We start from the raw sequence: 24,424 nt of genomic DNA, 5'->3' as shown, positions 1-24,424 counted from the left end.
GGGTGGTGGTCTGATTTGCCCATGAAGTGGCTATTCTCCAAAAAGACAACTCCCTAAAGAGAGAGGAAATCTTTTAGTGGGCCAGTTCTGAAAGTACCATATCCCAACCCTATTGGCTGGTGGCAGCACTGAGATTACAAGAGACAGTCTGGGGCCAGTTTGTAAAGGAGTCCAGAAAATGTACTAAAGTGGCAGAAATCCTTGCAGGTAGATGAAAGTATCAGAATTAAGATTTTACCTATTATTTAAAATAAACAAACAAACAAACAAAACCAAACCAAAAATCCAAGCACACACACACAAACACAAAACAATATCACCCCAGGAACTCCAAGCTCGCCTTGTTTCCAAACTGTTTGTTAGGTATTTCTAAGTATCAGCTCGATTTCCTAGAGTAAGGTTAAATAATTATTTCTCATTAAGCAACTGTCTACAATCCTGACATCTCTCTCTCTCATCTTCACTCGTATGTAACAATTGGTATACAAACAAGCAAGTAGCATTTATTATTCTGATGGTGTTTCCCAGAAACACAACGTGTAAGAAACATAACATGAAAGTGTTAAACATCTCTTTTCCCCTATAAGAGATATTAATTTATTTTAGGGCTGTCAAAAGTGACAAAAAGAGTGCTTTCAAAATGTAAATATCCCACTATTTTTTTAAAAGCGCTGGCATGTACAGTGAACGTGATCTTCCAAAGAAACAGGAACACAGGGAGAAAAACAGTCACTATCACCAGAGTTTCCACATACATAGCTTTAGATATTTGAAAAGCACTATTTGAGATACATCAGACAGAGACTACATTTTAAGAATAAGCCTGTGGAGAACGATGGGGAGAAGCTAGGTTTGAATCCTCCTTCCAAACGTGAACATTTCAGGTAGAAAAATGCCTGCTGGAATGTCAGAATTAGACATGGGGTTATGTTCACATTGCATGCTAAGTCTGAGCTTTGAATCCTTGGCTTTGACAAAAAATATATACCCTGAGTTTTTAAAAGTATGAATGGGCAAAAATTCAAGTCTCAAAGCCTAGGCATCTAACCAGGACTTAACAAGCAGTGTATATGCAGGTACCTCCTCTGAGACAGAAACTGGAGTTTAACACACAAGACAAAGACAGAATGCTTGTCTCATGCTGAAAGCCCCTGAAGATAACATGTACGCATCTTCACCCCTCAGCTGAACCACAGGAGACAGAACACCTGCTTCCAAGGCAGTACAACATAAAGAGATAGGCTGATGTAAAGAGGATTATCAAAGTGGCATTTCGCCTAAGCACCCTGATACTTCCCTCTCACGTATTTTATCCAGGTAATATGCCAATGATCAGCCACTTTCCAAGCTGCACGTGGAAAATTTCAGAAACCCACACAACAAGGATTTCTCTGCCAGCTTTCCAGGTTTAGACTAATGCAGGAAGGCTGAAATTGCACAGCAGGAAAAACCAAACCAGCAGGCTGGGAATTCTTACATGGTGCATTTTACAGTAATCATTGCATAACACAGCACTTAAACATTCCATGTAGTATTTTAAATCTTTTAAAGTTAATTGATATATCTAGATCAGCACTAAAAATACCATGCCAGGCTCCAAATGCCTAACTATTATGGAGAACAGCAAAACTTCAATTTAAAGGAGGAGCAGCATCTAAAAACTTAATGTGAGATTCTCTTCTTGCATAAAGCAATGCAACTCCATTTGAACAATGACTTCACACCAATTCATATTGCTTTAAGGTTCTGACATTGAATCATACATAGGCAGCCTTACCTATCCCAGATTTATTTATCTTCCTGTCATAGTACTGATTAAAATATGAGCACGTCTTTTCCTTTGTTCTTCTCAAATCAAAATGCACAAAGAAAAATACTTACGACAAGTCACTGAAGTCTGGAAAGACATACATGTGCCTAAAGCTATCAATGGCGATAACAGGGCAGTCTGCTGGAGTCTTCTGAATATGGAGGAGTGGGTGCCTGAATTTATCACAGTCAGCATGGAGGAAGTTTATTGTACCTTAAAATTGTGAGCAGGCAAAAATCCATGTTAAGATTTTTTTATTATTATCTTGAAACCCTAAACACTTTCATAAGTATTACAAAGGTGGAGATATTAGATAGACACAACATGCAAAACTTGAAAATAGATTTAAATAACTAAACCACCATAATAACAGATTTTCTTAAAGTGTTTTTGGCCACAATACAAACTGAAGTTTTGTTTAATGCCCTCTCAAACAGCATGAAGTCATTTAGACAAGAAGGATTTCTGAAATAGTTACTAATAAGTTGTGTATCTATTTTAATAATTTCCATAGGAGTTGGTCCTCACTGTCAAAAGTACATAAAGCCCTTTAGACTCAAGAGCTTTGAAGCTAGGATTCTGTTTGGCCTTTGCTTCCACTCTGAGTTTGCCTGAAAAAAATTATACCAGTAAAAACAAGAAGTAGTAGGAGTTACCACAAACCTTTTTCACTTATTAACTGTCGTGCAACCTCCTGCTGGAATTTCTCTAAACTCTCCAAGTCATCTTTCATGTGGAAAAGTATGAGAAAAGGAAGGCCTTCTTCTGTCAGTTCCTGCACAGAAAACAAATGACAAATCTCATTTCTTAAGGGCACTTCGGTAAGCGATTCCAGCAATTTTCAAATTCAGTGAGATCTCTACTTTAAAAACAGTTGAAAGAACAGGACTAAAGATGTTAACTGCTGACCCTTCATCTAAGATACCCGAGTGATACAATTAACCATGTTTCCTTCCTCTGTATCATATACAGCAGATAAAGGATGAAGGTATTTCATTATCAACATTTTGGGAAGGGATACACTTGCACTGGAATACTCGCTCAAAAGAAATAGCCCAATTCTGAGAAAACACATCATCTTCATAGTAGCAGCAATAAGGCCTGAACAGCATGGTATTAAATGCTATGAAAAGCTGAGTGTGTATTCTAGACCCAGTCCTAGCTTGGTTCATGTAGTAAGTTGGTGTTTTCCTAGCATAACACAATGAATATCTTTAAGTAACCCCATCCCAGAAAAAACCCCAAAGAAAAAAGCAGAACCTAATGACATAGCTATATGAGTTACGATCAAGTACTGCTCTTTTGCCAGCCAGTGTGTCCTGACTGGTCAATGTGTAACACCATTATTAAATTCACAGGCTAGTATATTACTAAAATTGATGAAGAAATGAAAACCTTTGTTGGACAGACAAGCTTTCGTTCCTCATAGAAATGCAATCTTGCAGCCCGAGTGCCTTTTAAAGATCTCTGTCCAGGGATAGATAAACGTAGGAGCTCCCTGGATAATTTATTCAGGATTTTTCTTTTACTCAAAACCCAAACAAAACATGAACATGCGTTTGCTGGCTTCAAACATGAATTTTAGGCACCTTTGAACAGGAGCTCAACTCACTAGAGCCCGACTGAAGAAATAATTTTATCAGCTAACAAATGCCTACAAGTCTTGCCTATCTTTCACTTGCACAACTGGTGTACAAGCAAGTGCTGCTATTTTGATTCTAGCCTGTATCAGAATAAAATCTATGCTTTTTGAGAAGGATAGCACTTGTTTGTTCTGCCACCCAACAGGATAGTTTCTTCAGATATTTTCAATTTGCAGTAAGTTAGAAGAAATGCTTTCCGTATCAGTAGGCAGCCAGTTACACAGTGTACATGAAATGGTTGTCATTCTCCCTTCAACCAAGTCTGTCAGGTAAGTTGAAGCTTGGTCTTTTGACAGCAGATTGCAAAGACCCTAATAAATCCCTAAGCTTGGATTCATCCCTAAACCAACCAATCCATCCCTAAACCAACAACTAATCACATTTGCTCATTCTCATTTCTACAGACATGAATTCAGCTGGGTCTCAGCCTCCTCTCCTATTAGAGGACACGAAAAAGTCTGTTTTGTACCACCATGATTATGGCTCTGTTTCATCACTTGTTTCAGCAGGTACATTTCCAGAGGGAGAACTCCCAAACAGAGCTTGGTATCCTGGCTCTAAGCTCCCTTCTTGCTTGCAAGCAGCTAAAAGGACAACCTTGATTGCAACATCTGCATAGTTAAAACCCTTATATGTGGTGAGTAAGATTCGCAGGATCAATTCACCTCCAAACAGGTTGTCAGGACACCTGGCTTGAAAGCCTTGCTAATTTTGGCCCTAACTGGTTTTTATGAAGTACCTTCCTTTGTTTGCTTTTCTATTCCAGCTTTCATAGCATGGCTTACTGATCAGGACGTGGCAAGTGGAATAGAAAATTCATTTGCTTTGGACTGCTCCCTCAAAAGCTACTGTCTCCTTTGGCACTGAGAATATCAAGACTTTTCATGAGATCTGAGCTGCCACATCACTCCTGTATGCCTTTGAGAAACTTTTTACCCTTTCAAAAACTTACAGTTAGACCACACGGTTCACTGTATTCATACAATGTAATCAGTCTGTTTAGTTTTACAAGTTAAACAGTGATTTCTTCTGAATGATATTACTAATCCCAATAGCTTTTTCTCGTCAAGCACAGAGACTCTCTCTCGAAAGGACAGTCTTCTCAAGCAGAAGACCTTGCTTCAGAGTTCCATTACTATGTGTTCTCTAAAGTCACAATGATGACCTCTGTTCAGATTGGGCATCTTCCTGGCTAGCCTGCCCATGACACTTACCAGATAATGAAAAGATGAAGAAACAAAACGAGGGAGAAACCTACTAGCAGTTTAGAGAGGCCAATTTTGATTTTAAAATTGGATTTAAAGTCTGTGGTAGAAATTTTTGTCTTTATCTTATTTATATGGTATTCTAGTACCATAAACACAGCTTAACAGTCACAGCACTTCATATTTTTATCCTGTAATATTGTGCAGTATGCATTAAGAGCCCATTTAAATACTGTACAATTTCAGCAGGCAGAAGTATATCAGTTTTGGCATGTTTAAATTTGTTTGGGTACTGGCAGCACTGAAATTTTTAAACAAATGTTGTTAGGCAAAATGTCACATTGGAATTGTAAATATCTCCCTAAGTAAACAGGAATCGAGGGTTGAGAGAACAACCAGAAAAACCATGACACAATGTGGTACAAGCTGACAGTGATGAACCTTGGCTTCTAAGGCTCAGAATCTAATTTCACCATGGGAAAAAGTATACTGAAAATCTACCAAACACTTCTAAACATGTTAACATGGGGCATCTTTTACACATTGAGCTGCAAATGAAGAATTAAAATTTGTTTAACAGAGCTTTCCAATAAAAGTTGGCAGAGTTGACTAGAAGGTTGCACTTAAACTATTTTGTGCATACCACCCTATCCCTCCCTCTCTCATGTAACCTGACGTGTTGTGCATGCCCAGAACAGCAGTGTTACATACAGTGCAGATTCAGAATAAAAAAAAAATTAAGTGTGCAAACTGAAAACGAATCATATGACTGATTCTTTGGTTTCTAATCCAGTGTGGACAACATACTGCAATCTGTTACAAACCTCAGAGTTTCTAGCAGATGCTGTGGCTATGTACAAATACTCCTTTTGAGATACTACACACTTGCTAATTTTCTAAAGATTTTTTTTTCCTGTTGGTTATTAAAAAAAGAGTTGGAAATAGATGAAAAAGGAGTAAATTACAAAAGAAAACACAAAAGCATTGAAAGAAAAGAAGGATAAGGAGAAGATCAAGGTTTAAAAGCAAACCCCCAAATTCCATGTTATGAATTACAGCTAAAAGAAGAAACCCAAGGGAAAGAGCATGTGAAGCTAAAAAGGTTAAGAAGGTACCAGTGCTTAAACACAGATTGACAAAAAAATATCACACGGTTTTTCTTACAAGTCCCAGAAGATTGCCAGTTCCATAGATGGTCAGCCACCATTTAATGTGCTTATTTATTAGATAATGTTTTGGAAGTGGTTAATAGAGTAACATTTTTCTACTAGTAACTTTAACATTAAATTTTAGAAGCTGATTATAACTAAAGGATAGTTCACAACTATTTTACTCTTTCAAACTGCCATGGACATGCTGACATGGGTATTTTCTACCCTGACTAGAAACATTTTTTCAAGGTCATAACAGATGCAAAAAGCACTTAAATAACATTTATGTCTGGATCTTAAATCAACATTTAGTCATAACATCTGTATAAATAATATGTACTTACTTTAGATCAATAATACAACCTAGCTAAGGTGTTATACACCCATACATACTTACAGACACACACATTCTTAGCATCCAAGTGTCCACACTCTGCAAATCACCAGCTGCTTATGTGATCTGTATGCATGATTATAACCTCTTACTCTGGTAGTGTACGAAACTGCTACAAATCTGCCTCCAGTGAACTTCAAGTCTAACCAAAATGCTTCAAAAGGATGAAAAGACATTACCTGACAGCTATTTTCTGTCAAAAGCAAAGCATGCAGAAAGTTATTTGGCATGGATTAAAGACCTTGAAAGAGACATTTTGGTTTTGAGAAAGAAACCCCAAAAGTAGAATGGTAGAAAAAATTCTTACCTCTCCATTTTCAAATGTAATTTCTCGAACTAGTGGTACACATTTATCTTGTGTCCATGCATAAATCAAATCAAAATTGGTTAGCGAGCCTAAATACACCATATCTGGAGCATTTTCCTGTTGAAAAAGAAAAATATACCAGTTGAGAAACAGTAAAAATGACATTGCTTCATACAAAGAAGATTACCTACCCAACATAAAAGTAACAATATCCATATAAATATTGAAAGACAATCTTATACCAATATTCAACCCTTGTGCATGCAACATTTCTATTAACTATGTTACAAGAGTACAACAGGAAAAATAAATATTAAAGATGATCATTTATGCAGTCAATTCCACTTAAGAAGAACTGAAAAGATACTTTGTTTCCAAATTAGGGATGCTTCAAATAAAGGCTATTTAGACTTCTGTCAGGTTGAGAAGCAGTATCTCCATACCTAAAAAAACCATTTAGATATAAACTAAATGCAGATATTAAGCTTCTTCATGCTGATAGTTACAAAGACTCACCAAAAAAACCCTCCTAATGTCCTACAGGACTTGAAACTGGTATTTTAAATTTGCTTTGCCAAAGAGATATGAATAAATAGTAGTTCCTTTATTTGCTAGTAGTTTTAACTCAGAATTCAGTGCTGCCATCTTTTAATGTAATTACAGTTTTGGTTAACATGAAGTGAAGCATGACCTCGCAAGCTGTGGCCACGATGAAGCACACCTTAATTCAGAAATGCCATATAAATTTGGTAACCTAATAAATTCTGTTTTCACAGAAAAAGGTTTGAACCTCCCTCCCCTCTTAGGTCTTTTTTAATTTATTTCTCTTTTGTAAGCAACTCTTTTCATACATTATATTTGAGAAAGGAGCAGATTTTCAGATATTAATTATGTTTCTAAAAAGTGATTCTTGCAGATTTTTTTCTGAAATTTTCCTCAAGTAAAACTATGTTTGTGAGAGTTTGTTAACATACAGTTAATTTTACTATTTCCTTTTTTTTAAAAATGAAGAGAACAGCTCTTAGCCCTGGGCTAAGACACACAAGACAGGCAAGTGACAGTCAGAAAAATACTTGTAATTGTCACTTGCTTTGAAAAACATGAAGTGCATCAGCTGTTGAACTTCACAGATTTTTAAGACTTCTACAGAACACAAAGTATCTATACACATGATGAGTCGACTGTGCTTCTAAGGAAAAACAAACATTTCTGGACATGGACATTTAAAATGACAGATTTAGGATTTGTGCACTTAATTGGCAACAAATGAGACCGAGATCTTTTTCACTGACTCAGAAACACTAGTTCCTATCACCCTATATCTCACACTATGTAGTGATGAAATAAAATTAAGATCTGAGATGCAGTAACATACTAAATGATCTGAATATAGTCTCTATTAGTTCATATTCACATATAATGACAACAAGCAGAATAAAATACATAGTTACACTTACCCCTGGTGGCTTGTAGATTACATTGTCTCCGCTAAATCTCTCTGCTTTTGAAATAGCCCTACAACAAACCAACCAGTAAGCATGTCTTGGTACAGACAAATAAAATAACTGAGATACCAAAAATCATATTTTAATGTGCTATCCTTTCGTTATTTCTTTGTTTTTCCTTCAAAATTTGAGAATTAAAATCCTTGATCTTTAAAGTAAACTGTAAAGTGACTCCACAGAAACTTGGCCTGGCTAGATGAGAGGGCACTAAGGGAGTCAGCAAGATGTATCCCTAAGATTAGAAGCGTGGACTAAAGGCATCAAAGTGCAAGTGATGAATGTTGGTACAATTTTGGATAAGAGATGATAGGAGAAAAATGTTAATGAATTAATATAATCTGCTAAGTTTAAAACAAATTAATACCTTTTCTTAAGGAAGGAAAGGAGAGAAAGGTGGATTTTTGTTTGCATTTACTCTTCCTGTTCCATTGTTTACACTAGAAATTTACGTCTTATCTACCCTGATAAAGAAGGGCTTTGAGGTGCTCTACTGGCACAGGCAATGAGAAAATGGATAGCAAATAAGCCCACACTGTCCATTTTACCCTCAAACCAGGTCTAGAGAGCAAGACACAGCATGCTGTTTCTGACCACTGATGATATGTGGTACCTGGAGAACACACACAGTTCCTCCTTGGTATTCAGCTTACTATGTCACCTTAGTAAGTTCCTCCCCTGCCTCTGGAGTATTTTGTGGTTCCTTAATCCCAGTCACAACAGAATGCCCTGAAAGCTGCTAGCTTGTACCCCCAAAATTATCATCTCTTATTCAAACAAATGAGGACAGCTGTGCATCCAGTGCAGGAGACAGAAAAAAAAAAAAGTAAGTAAAGAAAGCTCTCAACAAAAATAAGCCCTTTCACCACCTTCAGACATCGAAAGAGGCCTCCTCTCCTTCTCTCCCATGTCTTGCTGTTCCAGTGTAACTCATGCTGGCAAGACAGAACTGGCTGGCTGCATATGCCACAAAAGAGTAAAATGAACCACCTATTTCTTTTCCTTTTAGCACAGGCTAAAAAGAAAGCATGTCAGCCTCTGGGAAACATTAGCTAAGTGTTCCAGCTTCTCCAATTACAGTATCTTTTCTGCGGACTCAATATAACCATTGGTGAAGACTGATTAAGAGATGTAAGAGGGAGGGGAAAAAGAAGTAAAAATATCTCAATTTATTTCACTGCAAAATGAGGTAAATCTTCCAGGGGTCTGAACAATTTAGAGGGCCAAGAAAAAAAAAATAAAAGACATCATCAGGCTTAACTCAGAGTACCTACTTTTTATTTATTTCATTTGATCAAATTATCCTTTTCTTATCACATACAAAAGACGTTGCATAGTATGTTATACCTATCAGTATTTGCACCAGTTTAGAGATGTGTATTTTAAAATGCATTGTTGTATTCCAGACATGATAATTGCTCCCATAATGAGAAATTAGACTTCTTTGTGACCATCACTGAGATAAACCACTCACATCCCAAACAATCCTTCACTGAATAAGAATAAAGTGAAGACATAGAAGCCACTTGCCCAGTCACTGCTTGGTAAATTGATAATAATCTATAATGAAATATACGCTCTAGGGTAAGCCTGCGGTGGAACCCAAAAGGTCCTCTTCTGTGTTCTTCCACTTCAGTAGCTGCAACTACCAAAATGGAAACACTTCAGTTTGCGTTTTGTCTCTTCTTAAAGCAGTAACATAGAAGGTGAACCTCTTTGAACCACCCTCCCTCCCTGCCCCCGTATTTGTTTGCCAACATAAAATTAAAGCAGTTCCTATATTTGTCACTCTCTTCCATGAATTATCTACAGTTCACCATAGCCTTTTAAGATACAAGTATTTTTTGGCTGTTTGTTTTGGTTTTCTGCATTTGGCTTCCTATGCTATGGCTCAATGGCACAAGGCCATTCTCTTCCATGTCTACAACTATTTCAGATTTATCCCTCTAGTTCTACTTCTAAAATCTACCTCTAATATCTATTCATCAGTATCCCTCCTATCTCCTTCTGCTTACAACTCTTCTCTTGTTAATCTTGCTCTGCGGCCACCTCATATCTTAACAGAACTGTAAGGATCAGTTGATTTAAGAATAGTTTGAAGCATCAAGATGATCTGCAACTAAGTACCATTAATACAGTTTAAAAATAAGCTATTACAACTACCTAAAGCCACAATAATTTTGGCATAGCAGGGAACAGTTCTGCCTTGACAGAAGTTAGCAAAGTAATTAATTTTTTTCCTGTCAGATTGATTGTTTCGAGCTTATTTTAGCTTACTAGAAGTTTGAACGTGACAGCTCACGTTACTATATACCTCCCAAACCATATGTCTGTTGAACTCTGTCCATAGCAAACGCAAAAATCCCTCCCAGGGGCCGTTAGGATGCTCAGTCAGAAGAGTTCCACTGATCAGGGCCAGCTCCCCATGAAACGTTTTGCTATATATAATCTGAATAGAAAACACTGTTATATAGCCAGTATCTCCCTTGGAAGTCTTTTCACATACAATTTTTTAGGAAGCTTGAGAGCCAAAGCCACTCAGAGATGAAAACATTTAGTTTCCAAGGTTGCTGTCTGGAAGGCTGCACTCCCTTTCAGGCTAGAAAGGGAACGGGAGTCTGGAGAAGAGAATAATGACAAGCCTGCGGTGCAATCTGCAGTTACAAGGGCAGGTTACAAATAATCAAACTCTGATGTGTTCTATTATGTTTGCTTATTGCTTATATCTAAAGGAAAAAAGAAAAAGTAAAAACCCAATAGTAACTACTTCAAGAACACCATCCAACAGCCAAATACTAACACTGAGTGGTGGGAGACTATTTGTCATTATACGAAGTTGACAAATAGCAAACCAAAGATGAACAGACTCAAGCAACAGGAGAGAGAATCTTAAAAGTATTATCATCTTGCTAATGATTTTTAAAAAAGGCATTCCTGAAAAGAATGAAAAGTCATATGAGGGGGCAAAAAATAATTTAAAATTCTAATAACAACTCAGACTGGCTGCCCTGAGAACAAGCATGGATGCACTCATCAGAAAACATTTGAGATAATGGCCACTCTTTGGGGGTAAGACTGACAGACCTACAGACCACAGATTTACAAGATTTGATTATTCTCTCACAGCCAAGGCTGCTTACACAGTCACAGGATACCTAATTGGGAACTGAAAGAAAGGAAAACCTCATGTACTCCTGCACATTACAAATACTCTCCCCAACCCCCAAACTTTTTTTTGGAAACATATTGGAAGAGGCATCAGTGACTGACAACAAATTTTGTTTAAACAGATGAAACATTTTCTACCTTGATACATCCTCTCCGTTTCTCCGCTACTCTTCACTACATCCAATTAAAAAAAACTCTTAGGGCAATTGTATACGGTCTAAAAGCTAGCATAACCCATGCAAATTCCTGATCTTGCAACTGTGGGTAGACTGCAAACCACTGCATTCGCATTAATGCCCAATCACTCTCAATTGGTTGGTGCTGGCAAATTAAACACTGCAGAAAGAATCTATAGTTGCATTTTATTATGCTACTTAAAAAGGGAACTCACTCTCAGTTTATTCTTCTTCCTCCAGTGAAGACCTTTTAATATTTCTAAATATTGTTGTAAATCTGTATAACAAGGAGAAATTTGAATTTCTGTAGGTTGTTGTTCTAGACTCACACTATGTAGCTCATCAATGCAATTGCCTTTCTAAACTGTTACAGTGTGCAGCGACATAGAACTCACATGAAAATGACCCAGGCACAGAAATTAGGCATTTTGAAACAAGGTCCTCTCCCCCAACTTTTAGAGGAAATGAGCAAGTAACTACTGAATTATTCTTTACAGAAAAAAGGAAGGGAAAAAAACCCTACAAAGTGACGGAAAAAACCCTACAAAAATGGTCATATTTTAAAGAAAAAAATTTAGGAGGTTGCAAAAAAAAGTGTTACTCAGTCTGCAAAGCTGATAAAATTTTTGCAAAAAAGTTTTCAAACTCTTCCCTACTTGTTCCCCTCTCCCTCCACAGAAGCAGGTTTTTGGGACACAACTGTCTAGCATCCCCCCTAAAACCTCCCCAATTACATTTAAACTACACTGATAAGGAGTGAAAAAGAGAAAGAGGAGGCAAAAATCAAAGCTGGATTTCACAGCAAACATTAAGGCTAGGAGCAGTTCTCTCCCCCCTCCTCCTATCCTTCTCTGTGTTTTTATCTGTTAAGGTCTAGTCTCTTCAGTCACGCCACACTGAAAGTATAAAAGAAGTCAATTCAATTAAATTTTATACAACTCATTAACATAATTTCAATAATGAAGTCATGCAATCAACAAATTTTAAAACTTACCCGAAGGCAGACAGGAACACACAATCATCATGCAAAATATTCGCTACTCTTTCAAAGGTTCTGTAATTGTCAGAGTCCTTTTGCTCAAAGTATCCAACAATATTTCTTCTGCTGCGCTGTAAAAACAAAGGTTAAATTATAACTTACCTCAAATTATCAAAAACTATCACTACTCCCTAAGGATATTAAATACAGAGGTGCTATTCATTCAACAAGTCAATAACTGTGCAGAAGTTACTTCTTTTCTGCCTTTTCAACATTGAGAAGAATCCTTGTGAATATTTTTCCAGTGAGGAACATTAGAAGAATCTTGTCAAATACAACATGATTCTTTTCAAATGATTAAAAGTAAAATAAGTAATTTGGTAGTGGAGGTACTGTAACAAAATGAATGCCGTTGAAAGTGATTATATTGGAATAATTTGTAATACTGGAAATGATCCAGTTTTCCACTCAGTTTAAAAAAAAGCACTCACAACATTTCTGAATGGAAAAAAAAGAAGTAAATATGTACGTCAAATACATTATGTTTCACCAGTTCAACATTTAAAAAATTATATATATGTATGTATTTAGAAGGAATAAAACTGGAAGACTTACATCAAGAGAACTAATTTCTTCCAAATCCTGGACCTCCCGAATAGGGTTACTCTTCTGTTGCCTGATATAATCTGCTATTGCTGTCACAGACCTCTGGCCCCTGTATTCTCTCTTCATCATCATTCCATTCCGGAAGAGTTTCAGAGTTGGATATTTGCTTATCCTGTATCTCTGAGCTATATCCGCTAAAAAGAAATTAAGAAAATAAAACAAAACCTCTACAAATACAGAAATACACTGAACATGGTATCTTATACACATGTATGTGTGCATGTAAGTGGAATCTCTGAACCAGTAGTTCCACATCTTTAAAGAAGAACAAACTAAAAAAAAACCAACACAAAATCCCAACCACCACCACAGGGGAGAGAACGGATAGCAGCTACAGTGAATACTGTAGTATCTCTCACATGTACTGATCTTCATAAAAAAAACACGACCAAAATCTGGAGTAAGTAAAGACTCGACTTGGTCAGCTATACTAATTTAGTACACTTCCTAAGAAACAACTAGGCGAGTCAATTTAAGAGCATAACAAGAACATGAGAATCTTAAAAGCTTACCAAATCTCAGTTAATTAATCCACATGAGAAAATTTTAATAATATAAATCATCCCCTATTTTTCTTTAAACTATGATTTTTATCTTGACTACAGTGCTGGAAATAATTGTCATGTCTTAAATTTTTGAGAACGTGAACCCTGTGGAAAATATTTCTTGAAGCCTAGGAGGGCCAGAAGACTGCTGTTATAGTTCTGAGCTGTTCAGGTTTTGAACAAACACAAAATTTCAGGTTTCAAAATTGAGGCAAACACCTCTCTGGTCAACCAGTGTCAGCATTCCCTTCAAGACAGTTCTTCATATGTGCAGCCCAGCCTTCTTCTAGACTTGGACCACACAGAGCTTCATACAACAAAGGAACACGTATTTGCGTTCATGTAGCATAAAAGCACTAGCTATTTTCACCTTCATATAACAGGTCAGTTATTAAAGTTATTTATTCACGAGACTTACAAATGTAAAAGCAGAATAAAAAATGGGAAAAGGTTTTACAGTAAAATTAGTAGAGCAGCAAAGAAGAAAGCCCAGCAAGAAGCAATAAACGCCAGTTTCACACAAATGTGCATCCTGTGCCCCATATCTTCAATCACCAATATCCAGTTCTTCACTACGCCCCACCAGAGTACTTCAACTGTCCCTTTGTCCCTCTTCCACTTTGGTTAATTACTGGGATGCAGCAAGTTGCAATGGGTGTTGCAGCTAGTTCCCAGCTACGCATTTATGGGGAAACTTACACATAACCAGCACACTGAGCATGATCCATCAGCCTGGAGTTTTACAGCAACCTTTGCTACAGTGCAGAAGTTGGTTTTGCGCATCTCCAATATCCAGCAACTGCTTTAATCAAAGTCTGTAAGTACTTAATGGCTTTGAATGCTCTTCCCTCTTTCAGATGTGGTTGAAGTTCAGCAAAAAGCTTCAAGGAGTTTTTATGAGGAAGGACTGGAGAAACAAGGTAACCAGATACACTTTGGATTCTTAGGAAAACGAGACTAAAAACAAACAATAGAGACAAAGCATGTAAATGCCCACTAGATTTCCGCAAACACTTTCCTTTTGCTTTGTTTAATTATGCCCTCTTGTTCACTCCTCCTCGAGAAATATATCTAGAAGCAAAAAAAAAAAAAAAAAAAAAAAATCTCACAGCCCCTGTGAAAACTGGGTGTCCTCTGTTACAGGGTGAGATGCAGTTTACCTAAACCTCAATCGTGTTTGTTCTTAAATGCAACTAAATCCCAAAATATGAGCAGTCTGCCCACTTTCCAGAGCTGCTTAATCCTTGGAGGTGACTCATTCCAATCAACCACACCCACCCTGCTTCCCCTCCTCCCTTTCTGTCTCAAGGAAAGCGAGAGACTGTGAACTTCAATGGACCAATTTGTCCTTTGGAAACAGATAATTTTCATCCAGTCAACAGATAGAGGAAGGCATTGAAAGTGTGGGTTGAATGCATGTCCTGTTACTTCTCACTGTTTCCTTAGAAGTCAAAGGGTACACTTCAGCTGACCTGGACTGGCCTGCAGCAGAAGGCAGCCAAATGAGAGTCCATCAGTGTATCTGACACAGTACTGAACGACGCAAAAACTAATCCTATCTGACAAGAATGCCCTTTCTTCTCAATTACATATTTACCATGAAGCAGATTTGCTTTCTATCTTACGCTTACTCTTTTTTAAAGAGAATGGAGACAGAAGTCTTGTGAAAGCTATTATTTAGAGGCAGTTGCCATGGCCAAACTGCTGAAGCTGAGCAGCTAACAGGCATCTCTCAGCTGCAAACCAAAATGAAAATCCTGTGCAACTGGGAATAAGTCAGTCCCCTGTGGAACTGTGCCTGTAACTGTCCTCCAGCACATAAAGCTCTCTACCTCTTTCGGACTTTTAAGAGATAACAAAAATAATTAATTCCCTGCTGTCTGGAGAACATTCAGTGAAAAAAATCAGTAGTTTTAATTGCTGTTAAAAAGTCATTAATCTCTTGCAGCTTTAGTTATTGAAAACAATCTTTGTAGCAGCTACACAACTTAAACTAGTCTGAGAACTGAAAAAAAAATGTGCACAGCAAAGGAATAAGAACCATGTCTACTCCACGAAAAAGTTCTTTAACATCCCTCAAACGAGTAAGCTTAAAAGCTTCAGCAGTTAAGCCCAGTTCCTAACAAGCTTTGTATCACTATAAAATATTACAGAATTCAGCCTATCAATTTTGACTAAGAAAGGATTTGACCTGTTTCCTAAATATCCCAGAAGAGTTTCTTAATGCACTAATTGCAGTTAAAATTAAGGGTAAGACATTTTATGTCCTCATTTCAGAGTACTTTTATTTCAAATTAATACAAATTTCTCAAGGGACGATGCCAACATATTCAACGTTAACAAGTATTAGATCAATACTTTTTTCTTCCTTTAAAATGCCATCACTTTTTAGCTGAAGTACCTAAGAGCTGCCTGCAAGAAGGTGGCAAATATAGCAGGGAAGGAATCACTTTATATTTGCTCAGCGTCAGCAAACCAGGCATTTGCTGTCCTTCTCTCCTATTGACAGAAGGACCTTTGGTTGGATGGTACGTCAGTCTATCAAAACTTGACCAAGGTCTGATAAGAGACAAGGAGCACTACATATCAAGGTTTCGCAGAAACACATTGAGATTAAAGATCATTACTGTTACAGGACTCAACAGCAAGAGAACACCAAAACTACACTTCTGTCTCACAACATGGACTTTTTCCTTCGGGTTATTTCCACAGTTATATGAAGATGCATGGGTTGCAGAATGGGCATTCAGGGGCTCTTCAAGGTTCTCAAAGATGGAGATTTCAGTCCCTAGGGATGTGAATCTTCATCAAGTGCTGAAGTTGCATAAAAAAATTAATAGTAATAAAATGCCCACTGTCACGACTGAATTCAAACATTATTTCATAAGGCAGAACTTGCATGCTCTTTACAAATTACATTGAGATTCCATGAATACTGGTATTTAAATTAACACAGAGAGATGACGGTCCTACACAAGTAAGTATTTGAAAACCATCTTTTTACAAAATATAAAATGCAAGTACATGAAAAATTGTTTGAATTCATTCAAAAGTCAAATAGAGTAAACCTTAAATGCTTCATTAAACCCTGGCATTTGATACAGGTAGAGTTAGCATAAGCAGAGCAATGACAAAATTATATTACTTTTAAAATTGGAAATACACAATGCAAATACATGGAATATTGTTTGAACTCATTCATAGATCGCATTCGTTATAGTAAATCCTAAATTAAATTTAAAAATATTTCCAGACATTCTCACTGTCCATTTTCTGATGAAAAGAGGTATTTGAAACAGATAAAGCCAACCTACCTAAAGAAGAAGAAAAAAAAAAAAAGCCTTTCAGCTATGACTTTATATTTTCTTCAGATACTAAGGTACCCAAAAGGTACAAGTGTTGAGTTTGTATTTTGTCCAATTAATCATTAAATCACAAGCCTAGTGTCTATGCCACCAGAATGGTTTCACACTAGATACGATAGGAAGCTACTGACATACGTGATCATCTTCTTGTCTTCTACAACTCAGAAATTTCAAGCAGAGCTCCAATAACCGTTGAATTCAGATGATTCTCTTCTCCCTGTTTTGTACATATACCCGTTGGTATACAACCATTTCTAAACTGCCCAGACTATTTTCTACTATTCATTCCACACACTCCAACAGGAATGTCTTCACAGTCACTTAGTTCTCTTCATAGATGCACTGTATTGATACTTCTGAACTACTGAAGAGAAAGCAAAGCTGCCTCTTACAATAGGGATGAGACAGTAGCTTTTATTGTCATTTTGAAAGAAACTTTTACATGAATCCTGACATTAACACCCATGTTTTCTAAGACAGTCTCCCACATCATCTTCTGAGCAAGATTCTCCATGAAAACGTGCTTTATGAACTATCATTTGTGATCCATATCTTTATTACACCTCTTGCACTGTCAGCGATTTTTCTGCTGTCTGAGCCTTGAGTGTTCCTCTACTCAAGGGAATGCCAAAACCCATTTTTTGGGGGTGTGTCAGGCTTTTCACATGGCATGTCCACACATTACCTAAGCTACAGCTTCAAGCAAGCACACAGCCTGTGACTTGATTCCCAGAATGCTTCAGACTTCATTGCACTAGGTTAACACCACAACACAGTGTCCAAAGAGTTCAGCTAGTATATCAGATCACGTCACCGAGAATCTCAAGCCCACTATCACTAAATTAAAATTAAATGTACAATGAAGAATATGTTGAAAAACTGCACCAAGACACACTATATTGAAGTAGGCTCCCACCCACAATGTAGTTAAGGTCCTTCCCACTGAAGGACCAGCAATATTTGCAAGGGTCAGGGTATCACCCCACCATTAACTCAGTCCACTGTCTTCCAGGGTCATAATTCATACCACATTTAAGTCCACAGGACTGGCTCTCAAAAAACATGTCCGCTAGGATTTGAACAATACTGATAATTATCCTAAATGCCCACCTCATAATATAAGGCAGCACCTGAAGCAATTCACATGCCAAACAGAGGACTACAACAGCCTGAAAAATTATCTGGAAGAAAATCAAAGTTTCAAAACTCAAACCCCATAAAAATAATTTCTGAATATACTCGTAGTGTCCCTTTTTCTAAGGAAGGTCTTCATGTTGTCTGAGGAAGAGCTAGCACAAACCAAAGCTATTGCATTTCCTAATTTTGTTTTTACATGATGGTTATAGGAGTTGCATAGCTACATACATACATATATATATATATATATATATATATAGCTTGAATTTACCGGATCTAACACTAATCTTCTTTTTCTCTCAAATCATCTTAACTCTTCCTCACCCTTGTGCAATACCCTCCCTTCTCAAAGGTAACAAATTCCTTCAGCTGTATATTTGAAGCTGGGACTACCAAATGAGTATTCTGCTTGCTCACTTGAGATCAATCACATTTTTTAAGTCCCTCAGGCTACCTGCCAGGGCACACCACAGATGAGAAGCGAAATCTGTCTTTGACAGGTACCTTTCTACTTATTATTCCTCAAGCTTTTTTTCTCTCAATTTAAGTTCACTTAAAAAAGCCTTTTTGCCTCCTACTTTCCTATGTACAGCACTACATTTACCTTAATAATAAGTATTTAATAATACAGCATTAATTCTCCCCAGTTAAACTACTCCTCTTGTGACACTTGCACACTGTCGTTAAGACCTGGGAATATTCATAGGAAGCAGAATTAGAAAGGAACCTCTGAGACCATCTAAACTAGGCATCCTACCCCAATGATTGTGATACTGGTGACTTGCATGTTGGACCAAAACAGGTACAAGAAAAGCAATCAATGTTCTCCATCAAACTCAGTTACTAAGAAGCTGGGAAACAGCAACTCCAGACCACCTTCTGCTGCAAAGGAGCATTCAACAACATCCATGCCTGCTCTTAGCTGGGCCTCATCAGTAGGCATCGCATAACCTTTTCTGACAGGCTAACAAAATGGCTCTCCTGAGGAGAGCCATCAACAACCTCTCCGAATCACTTCCACTTTTTATTTTATCCAAAGAGAACTCCTTCAGACTGATATTTTTTCCAGGCAAAGTGGGAGGAATGCAATTAAATCCTCATGCTTGTTTACAGTTTTACTCATGGTTCTTTTATGAACCTCCAAATTTGTTATCTTATTGAGTTATTTTGCTTACCAAAGGCACAGTAGCAATACAATCTAAGTAACCCTTTGAAGACTAACACTAGCACGCATTACGGGAACGGCCAGACCTAGAGAGATCAGCAGCTCGCAGTACTGAACGACAGTACCACCCATGGACGTTTTGAAAGAAAGAACAAGAGTTCCCTAAACAGTCTGTGCAGCAAAGCACCTCTCAACACCCTACCAGAGATAAGCTGTTTGCTGTTTGGAAGCACAAAGACTTATTCAAACCAGCTATTCTTTTTTATTTTTTAACTCAGAAACCAAAGGAAATAATGGCAAGTAGAATTAAAACCCCAATATATACTTTAATTTATAAGAATTCTGTACCACAACTCCTAATACTGAATTCATAGAAACTGTTCAAAATACAAACTCTCCTCCAGAAACACGAGTTCCTCTATAGTGCAATATTCACTCACAGAGAACAGAAACATAGGAAATCCATGGTACCAAGTGAGTTTCCAACATTACTGGTTAACACAAAGGATAAAACACACAAAAAAACCCACAAGCAAGCAAAAAAACCCCCACCAAAACAAAACCTTCCTAATAATGTAAATGCAGAAAGATCTTCTATAATTTTATATGGAAAGTCACTTTTACTAGGTATTACACTTAGAATAGAGGTGCATAATTTTTAAGATAAGTGAATTACTAAATAGAACACACCAAACCCAAAGATTTTAACAGCAAACAATGTAGTGGAACTTAGATATTTATAAGTTATAAAAGGATGAGGTCTTGGAAACTGAAAGAGTACCTGTTTCAACAGATTTACCTTTAGTGTTATGTTCCACACCAGCTTAAAAACAGCCTGATGACTTAACTTACACATCATCTTCCAAAATATTATAATCTGGTGTAAAATATAATGCATACAGAGACTTAATATAGTGTTAATATTTAGATTTTGTATTTAATCACATTGGGGCCTATCACTTTCCAGAAAAACATCTTTATATTGGCTATAAGAGCAGACAGAATGATGGTTTTGTCATTAAGCATCAAACATTTGGCAGTGCATCAATAATTCTCTTTAATTTGCTTTACCCTCAGAAGCTGGTGTGAGCTGTTGGGCCCTGCAGTGTGCTTCAATAATAGTGCATTAAATGGAAACTATCTATGCCTGGCTGACCATTCTGAAAGCTGTTTTCGAGTGGCCTGAAATCAGCTATTTAGATTCCCTACAGAGTCTTGGCTTCAAAAAGAAACAGATCATTTGTAATGCAAATAATCCACCATCTCTAGAACATCATCGTAATAGTGAACTGCTAGTGGTATGAAATCTGCAGGCATAACAAACCCCAAAATATTGGCATAAACCTTCTAGCATTGCTAAAATATGTAAACACATACAAAAATATAAAGGTAAAACAGGGGAAAAAAAGACAATAACAATCTTGACTCCAACATTTAGTAAACTACTACAGCAGGCCCAAGCTGGATAATATAGTAACATTCACCCTCTTACTAAAAAGCTGCTATTACATACATGAAAATCAAAATTAAAATACATAAAACTTTAGGACATACCCAATAACTGTGTGCCATGAAATGTACCATTGCTTACAACCCAGCAAATAAACACTAGAAACCAGGAATAACATATACAGCTTTGATATTTTAATTAAAAAATGCAATGCAAATTGGGGAAAGACTTGGTCTGTCATTATAGAATTTATTTTTAATTCTCACATTTTACAGCTTCTGCAGAAGTCATGCTCATCTACTTCTTAAATTAAGGACACAAAGAGTAAATAGAGAGAACTCATGGTATTCCAGTAATAAAAAGAAAGACGAAAACTCCTGGCTGCCTCATACTACTTAGCCCACTATACCTACTCCCAGGGGAAGGAAGACAATCTCTGCTGTAGCATCTCCTCCTCCATCCAGGCCTTAGCTCTCTGTAACAAGCTCTTATGAGCTCAGTTCAACGGGCACATGAGGAGAAGATTAAGCAACAAGCTTCTAAAGTGTTTCAAATATTTCAAGGGAAAAAAGTTTTCTTAGGCACATAGCTGCTAAGACAAGAACATCTCATGGTTAAACAATGGGCATCCAGCAGCCCAAAGACTCTCTGAGTTACCCAAGAAACTAAAGCTGCAGCAAACAAAATAAGGACTTCTTCTGTTGTTAATGTAAACCTTAACAGTAAAACTCAACAACACAGGCTGATCTTACTACAGTCTTTTGTGAGAACTTTATAGAAAGTTTCATTGTCAATATCTTGACTCCATGAAAAGACGAGCCAACCAGACTGTTAAACACTGAGATAAGTCTTATTTATTAAGGACAACCATAAAAATCAAGTAAAGTGAAAGTGTGAATGTCCTTAATTCTCCCCTCCCCACCAAGTGATTCAAGTTAATTTGAGAAACTATCAATGATGAAAGTAATAGAAAATATACAAAAGTATATGCAAAAGTAATTTCAAGTATGTAGAGTGACTGGTTTAATAAGCTGACACAAAAACAATGAGAATGTTTGCTGCAACTGCATTTATTTTCTACAATTGCAAAGATCAGGGGCAGTTTATTTGTGTAGATCCCTGAACAAAGAAAGACAAAAAACTCAATAAGACAACTTCAGCAAAAGCTGTGTATCAGGCTTTGCCTTCAATATACTCCTCCAAAGGATTTCATTGCCTTACTTGAAAATTGATTTTTAGGGATGGCAAATTTGAATACTTAATACTATGCTTTTGGTTAAGATCTCCCAAGCACACACCATATAGACAGATGATTGGAAGCAGAAGAGAACACCAAGCGTGAAAGAAAGAAGCTGAAAGTGTAGTTAAGTATTTGAGATCTGGGCAGGTGTTCCAGGTCCAAAAAAAAAAAAAAACCCAACCAAAACCAAAAACCACCCCAAACCAAACAAAAAACCAAAACCACACCACCCAAACCAAAACAACAAAATAAACCAAATCCCAAAACAAAACAAAACCACCACCAAAAAAAACAAAACCAAAAAAACCCCACCAACCCCCAAAAATCTATGATTCTAGAAAAGGCAGTTCAGGAAGGAGGTAGGAAAACATTCACTTAATAGAGACAACATTATAATGAGAAATAAAAAAATACTATTGGACTTATAAATCAAGGAGACTACAGTCTATCTTGTGAAGCACATTAAGTCCAGACACCCCTGTCCATTCTGCTGCTGCTCTGGAAATGCTACAGGCAGTTACACAAGTGCACTGTTCTACACTATTCAAGGCACTAGAAGAGATCTGCTCAGAGGAGGAGATTGTACAACTGTGTGGCTAATGTAACTGGTCTTCAAGAACACGTACGTTCAAACTTCTGTATCAGTTCCCTAACACATCCCTACCACTCCAACGTAGGAAGGCAGCTGAATGCTTCAAAGCTGCTTGCATACCCTAGGTGAATACTGTCATGCCTCTTTTCCAGCTGAGGCTATAAAGGGGGTCCGATATCCCAGTGATTCGAAGATTTAAGCCCAGAGGCATTTAAGTTTCCTGTGGTCATTAATTGATCTTACTGATCTTTGGAAAGGGACAAAAACTCCTTGGCTACTCCTGAGAGTTTGGAGAATCAGCTTATCTTACATTTCAGAAACTGAGTTGATACTGTTTGCACCCTTAAAAGTTAGGGGTGGTTTTTTTGGTTTTGTTTGTTTGGTTGGTTTTTTTTTTATGTTTGAGATCTCTTTCAAGATCGCAAGACAGGTGCTCTTACTGTTGGGCAACTACATGCATGCATACAAAATAGAACACAAAATGGTGCCAGTGGAAAATGCTCAAGTGGACTTGCTGACTTTAAAATCTGCAAGTAAGAACCAAGACACTTCAAGAATTCTCATTATAGGGAAAAATCCTCTCTAACACCAAAAAAGTTAGACTGGCAAAATGGGAAAGAAAAAGGTAAATGAAATCAGTTACTTTTCACAAATATGCAATTGACTTTTTTTTCCTGTCCTATAAGGTTCTCTCTTTAGGTTTTTTTAACAGAGCACTAAACCAAAACTATTAGGTCAATGGAAGTCCCAGGGATATCCTACAGATACAAACCAATAACTCGGTACAGTGATTCCTCAAATTTCCAACTGCGATTCCTCTTACAAATTAAGAGTTTTGTAAAGCCCAAATATTATAATCAGTATTGGTTACAACTGAATTCTGCTGGGATTTGAAGCCACTTGCAACTGGTACTACTCTTTGGGAATCAGAAGCCACTGCAAAGAAGTGATGTCTGCAAATGCTGTTCTTCCAGAGGCATAAAACAGAATAGCTGATCTTATACTATAAAAAGCACCATTATAAAATCTCAGTACTATCCATTTGTCTTTCAATGTGTAGCAGATGTTCCTTACATTTTACTTATTATGGGATTAAAAAGCAACTTTTTGGATTAACACCAGCATAAAACGAGTAAGTTTTGGCATATCATTTTCATGTATTTCTGGGTGGGGGGAAAACCCAAATAGGCAACCATTTGTTGGCATGTGTACAAGCAGCAAAGCAGTAAAGCTCTGATCCCCTCCTGGCTGTGCAAAAGTCAACTTACAGTCCACCATGACTCCTAGTTGGAGGGAAGACCTGAGCAGAACATCATCTTAAAGCAGACAATGGAGGGTTACCCGTCCCTTTTCTTGGATGTGAAGACCTGCACCATTTGTAGCACTAGTGCTTCTCTGACCCCTCAATGAGCCAATTCAATTTATAATCCCAGCTCTTTTTTCCCCATTAAACAAGACAGGCTGAACAGATATAAATGCACGTTTATGGATGCAATGAGAAAGCAATACTGGAGATTGCCCTGATGAATTTGGAAGAACAAGTTCACTGATGTATACAAACAACTCTCTCTGGGCTAAATGATGGGGCAGGTCCAACTACACTTTAGATTGCTGTCTAGTATATTCTTCAATACAATGAGTAACTTACTGGCAGGATAGCACAGAAAAACCTAAACTGGGTTTTACTTACAATGCTGATCACAGTCTACTCTAGCAAACACCACTTGATTCTTATCTGGATATTCTTCCTTAATTACGTTAGAAGCTTCCTCAAAAATAGGATGCAACATTTGGCTGAAGCGGCACCTGTGGATAGAACAAAAAATAATAACTTGTGAAAATCAAAATATTAATTTGAAATATTTTAATTGATGACTCAGGGATTATTTCAATCTTTGAAGGAAAAATTAAAAAAAAAAAAAACAACAA

The 24,424-nt window shown here is 37.1% G+C and overlaps 1 protein-coding gene across 1 annotated transcript in view; it reads right to left on the bottom strand.

Annotated features, from left to right (window-relative positions):
* ERP44 (endoplasmic reticulum protein 44) overlaps positions 1 to 24,424 on the bottom strand; it is a 53,849-nt gene that overhangs the window by 3,659 nt on the left and 25,766 nt on the right. The window contains exons 4-10 of the mRNA XM_075494230.1: positions 24,186 to 24,301; positions 12,951 to 13,135; positions 12,351 to 12,466; positions 7,968 to 8,025; positions 6,511 to 6,627; positions 2,474 to 2,585; positions 1,882 to 2,023 (exon numbers count right to left, since the gene is read on the bottom strand). Of these exons, the coding sequence (XP_075350345.1) occupies positions 1,882 to 2,023; positions 2,474 to 2,585; positions 6,511 to 6,627; positions 7,968 to 8,025; positions 12,351 to 12,466; positions 12,951 to 13,135; positions 24,186 to 24,301 (846 nt within the window). The remainder of the gene's footprint in view (positions 1 to 1,881; positions 2,024 to 2,473; positions 2,586 to 6,510; positions 6,628 to 7,967; positions 8,026 to 12,350; positions 12,467 to 12,950; positions 13,136 to 24,185; positions 24,302 to 24,424) is intronic.

This window comes from Mycteria americana, chromosome 2, assembly GCF_035582795.1.
Source record: "Mycteria americana isolate JAX WOST 10 ecotype Jacksonville Zoo and Gardens chromosome 2, USCA_MyAme_1.0, whole genome shotgun sequence".
In the NCBI taxonomy this organism is placed as follows: Eukaryota; Metazoa; Chordata; class Aves; order Ciconiiformes; family Ciconiidae; genus Mycteria; species Mycteria americana.
The sequence above is the reverse complement of the archived record's forward strand: the minus strand, read 5'-3'. Positions and strand labels throughout refer to the sequence as shown.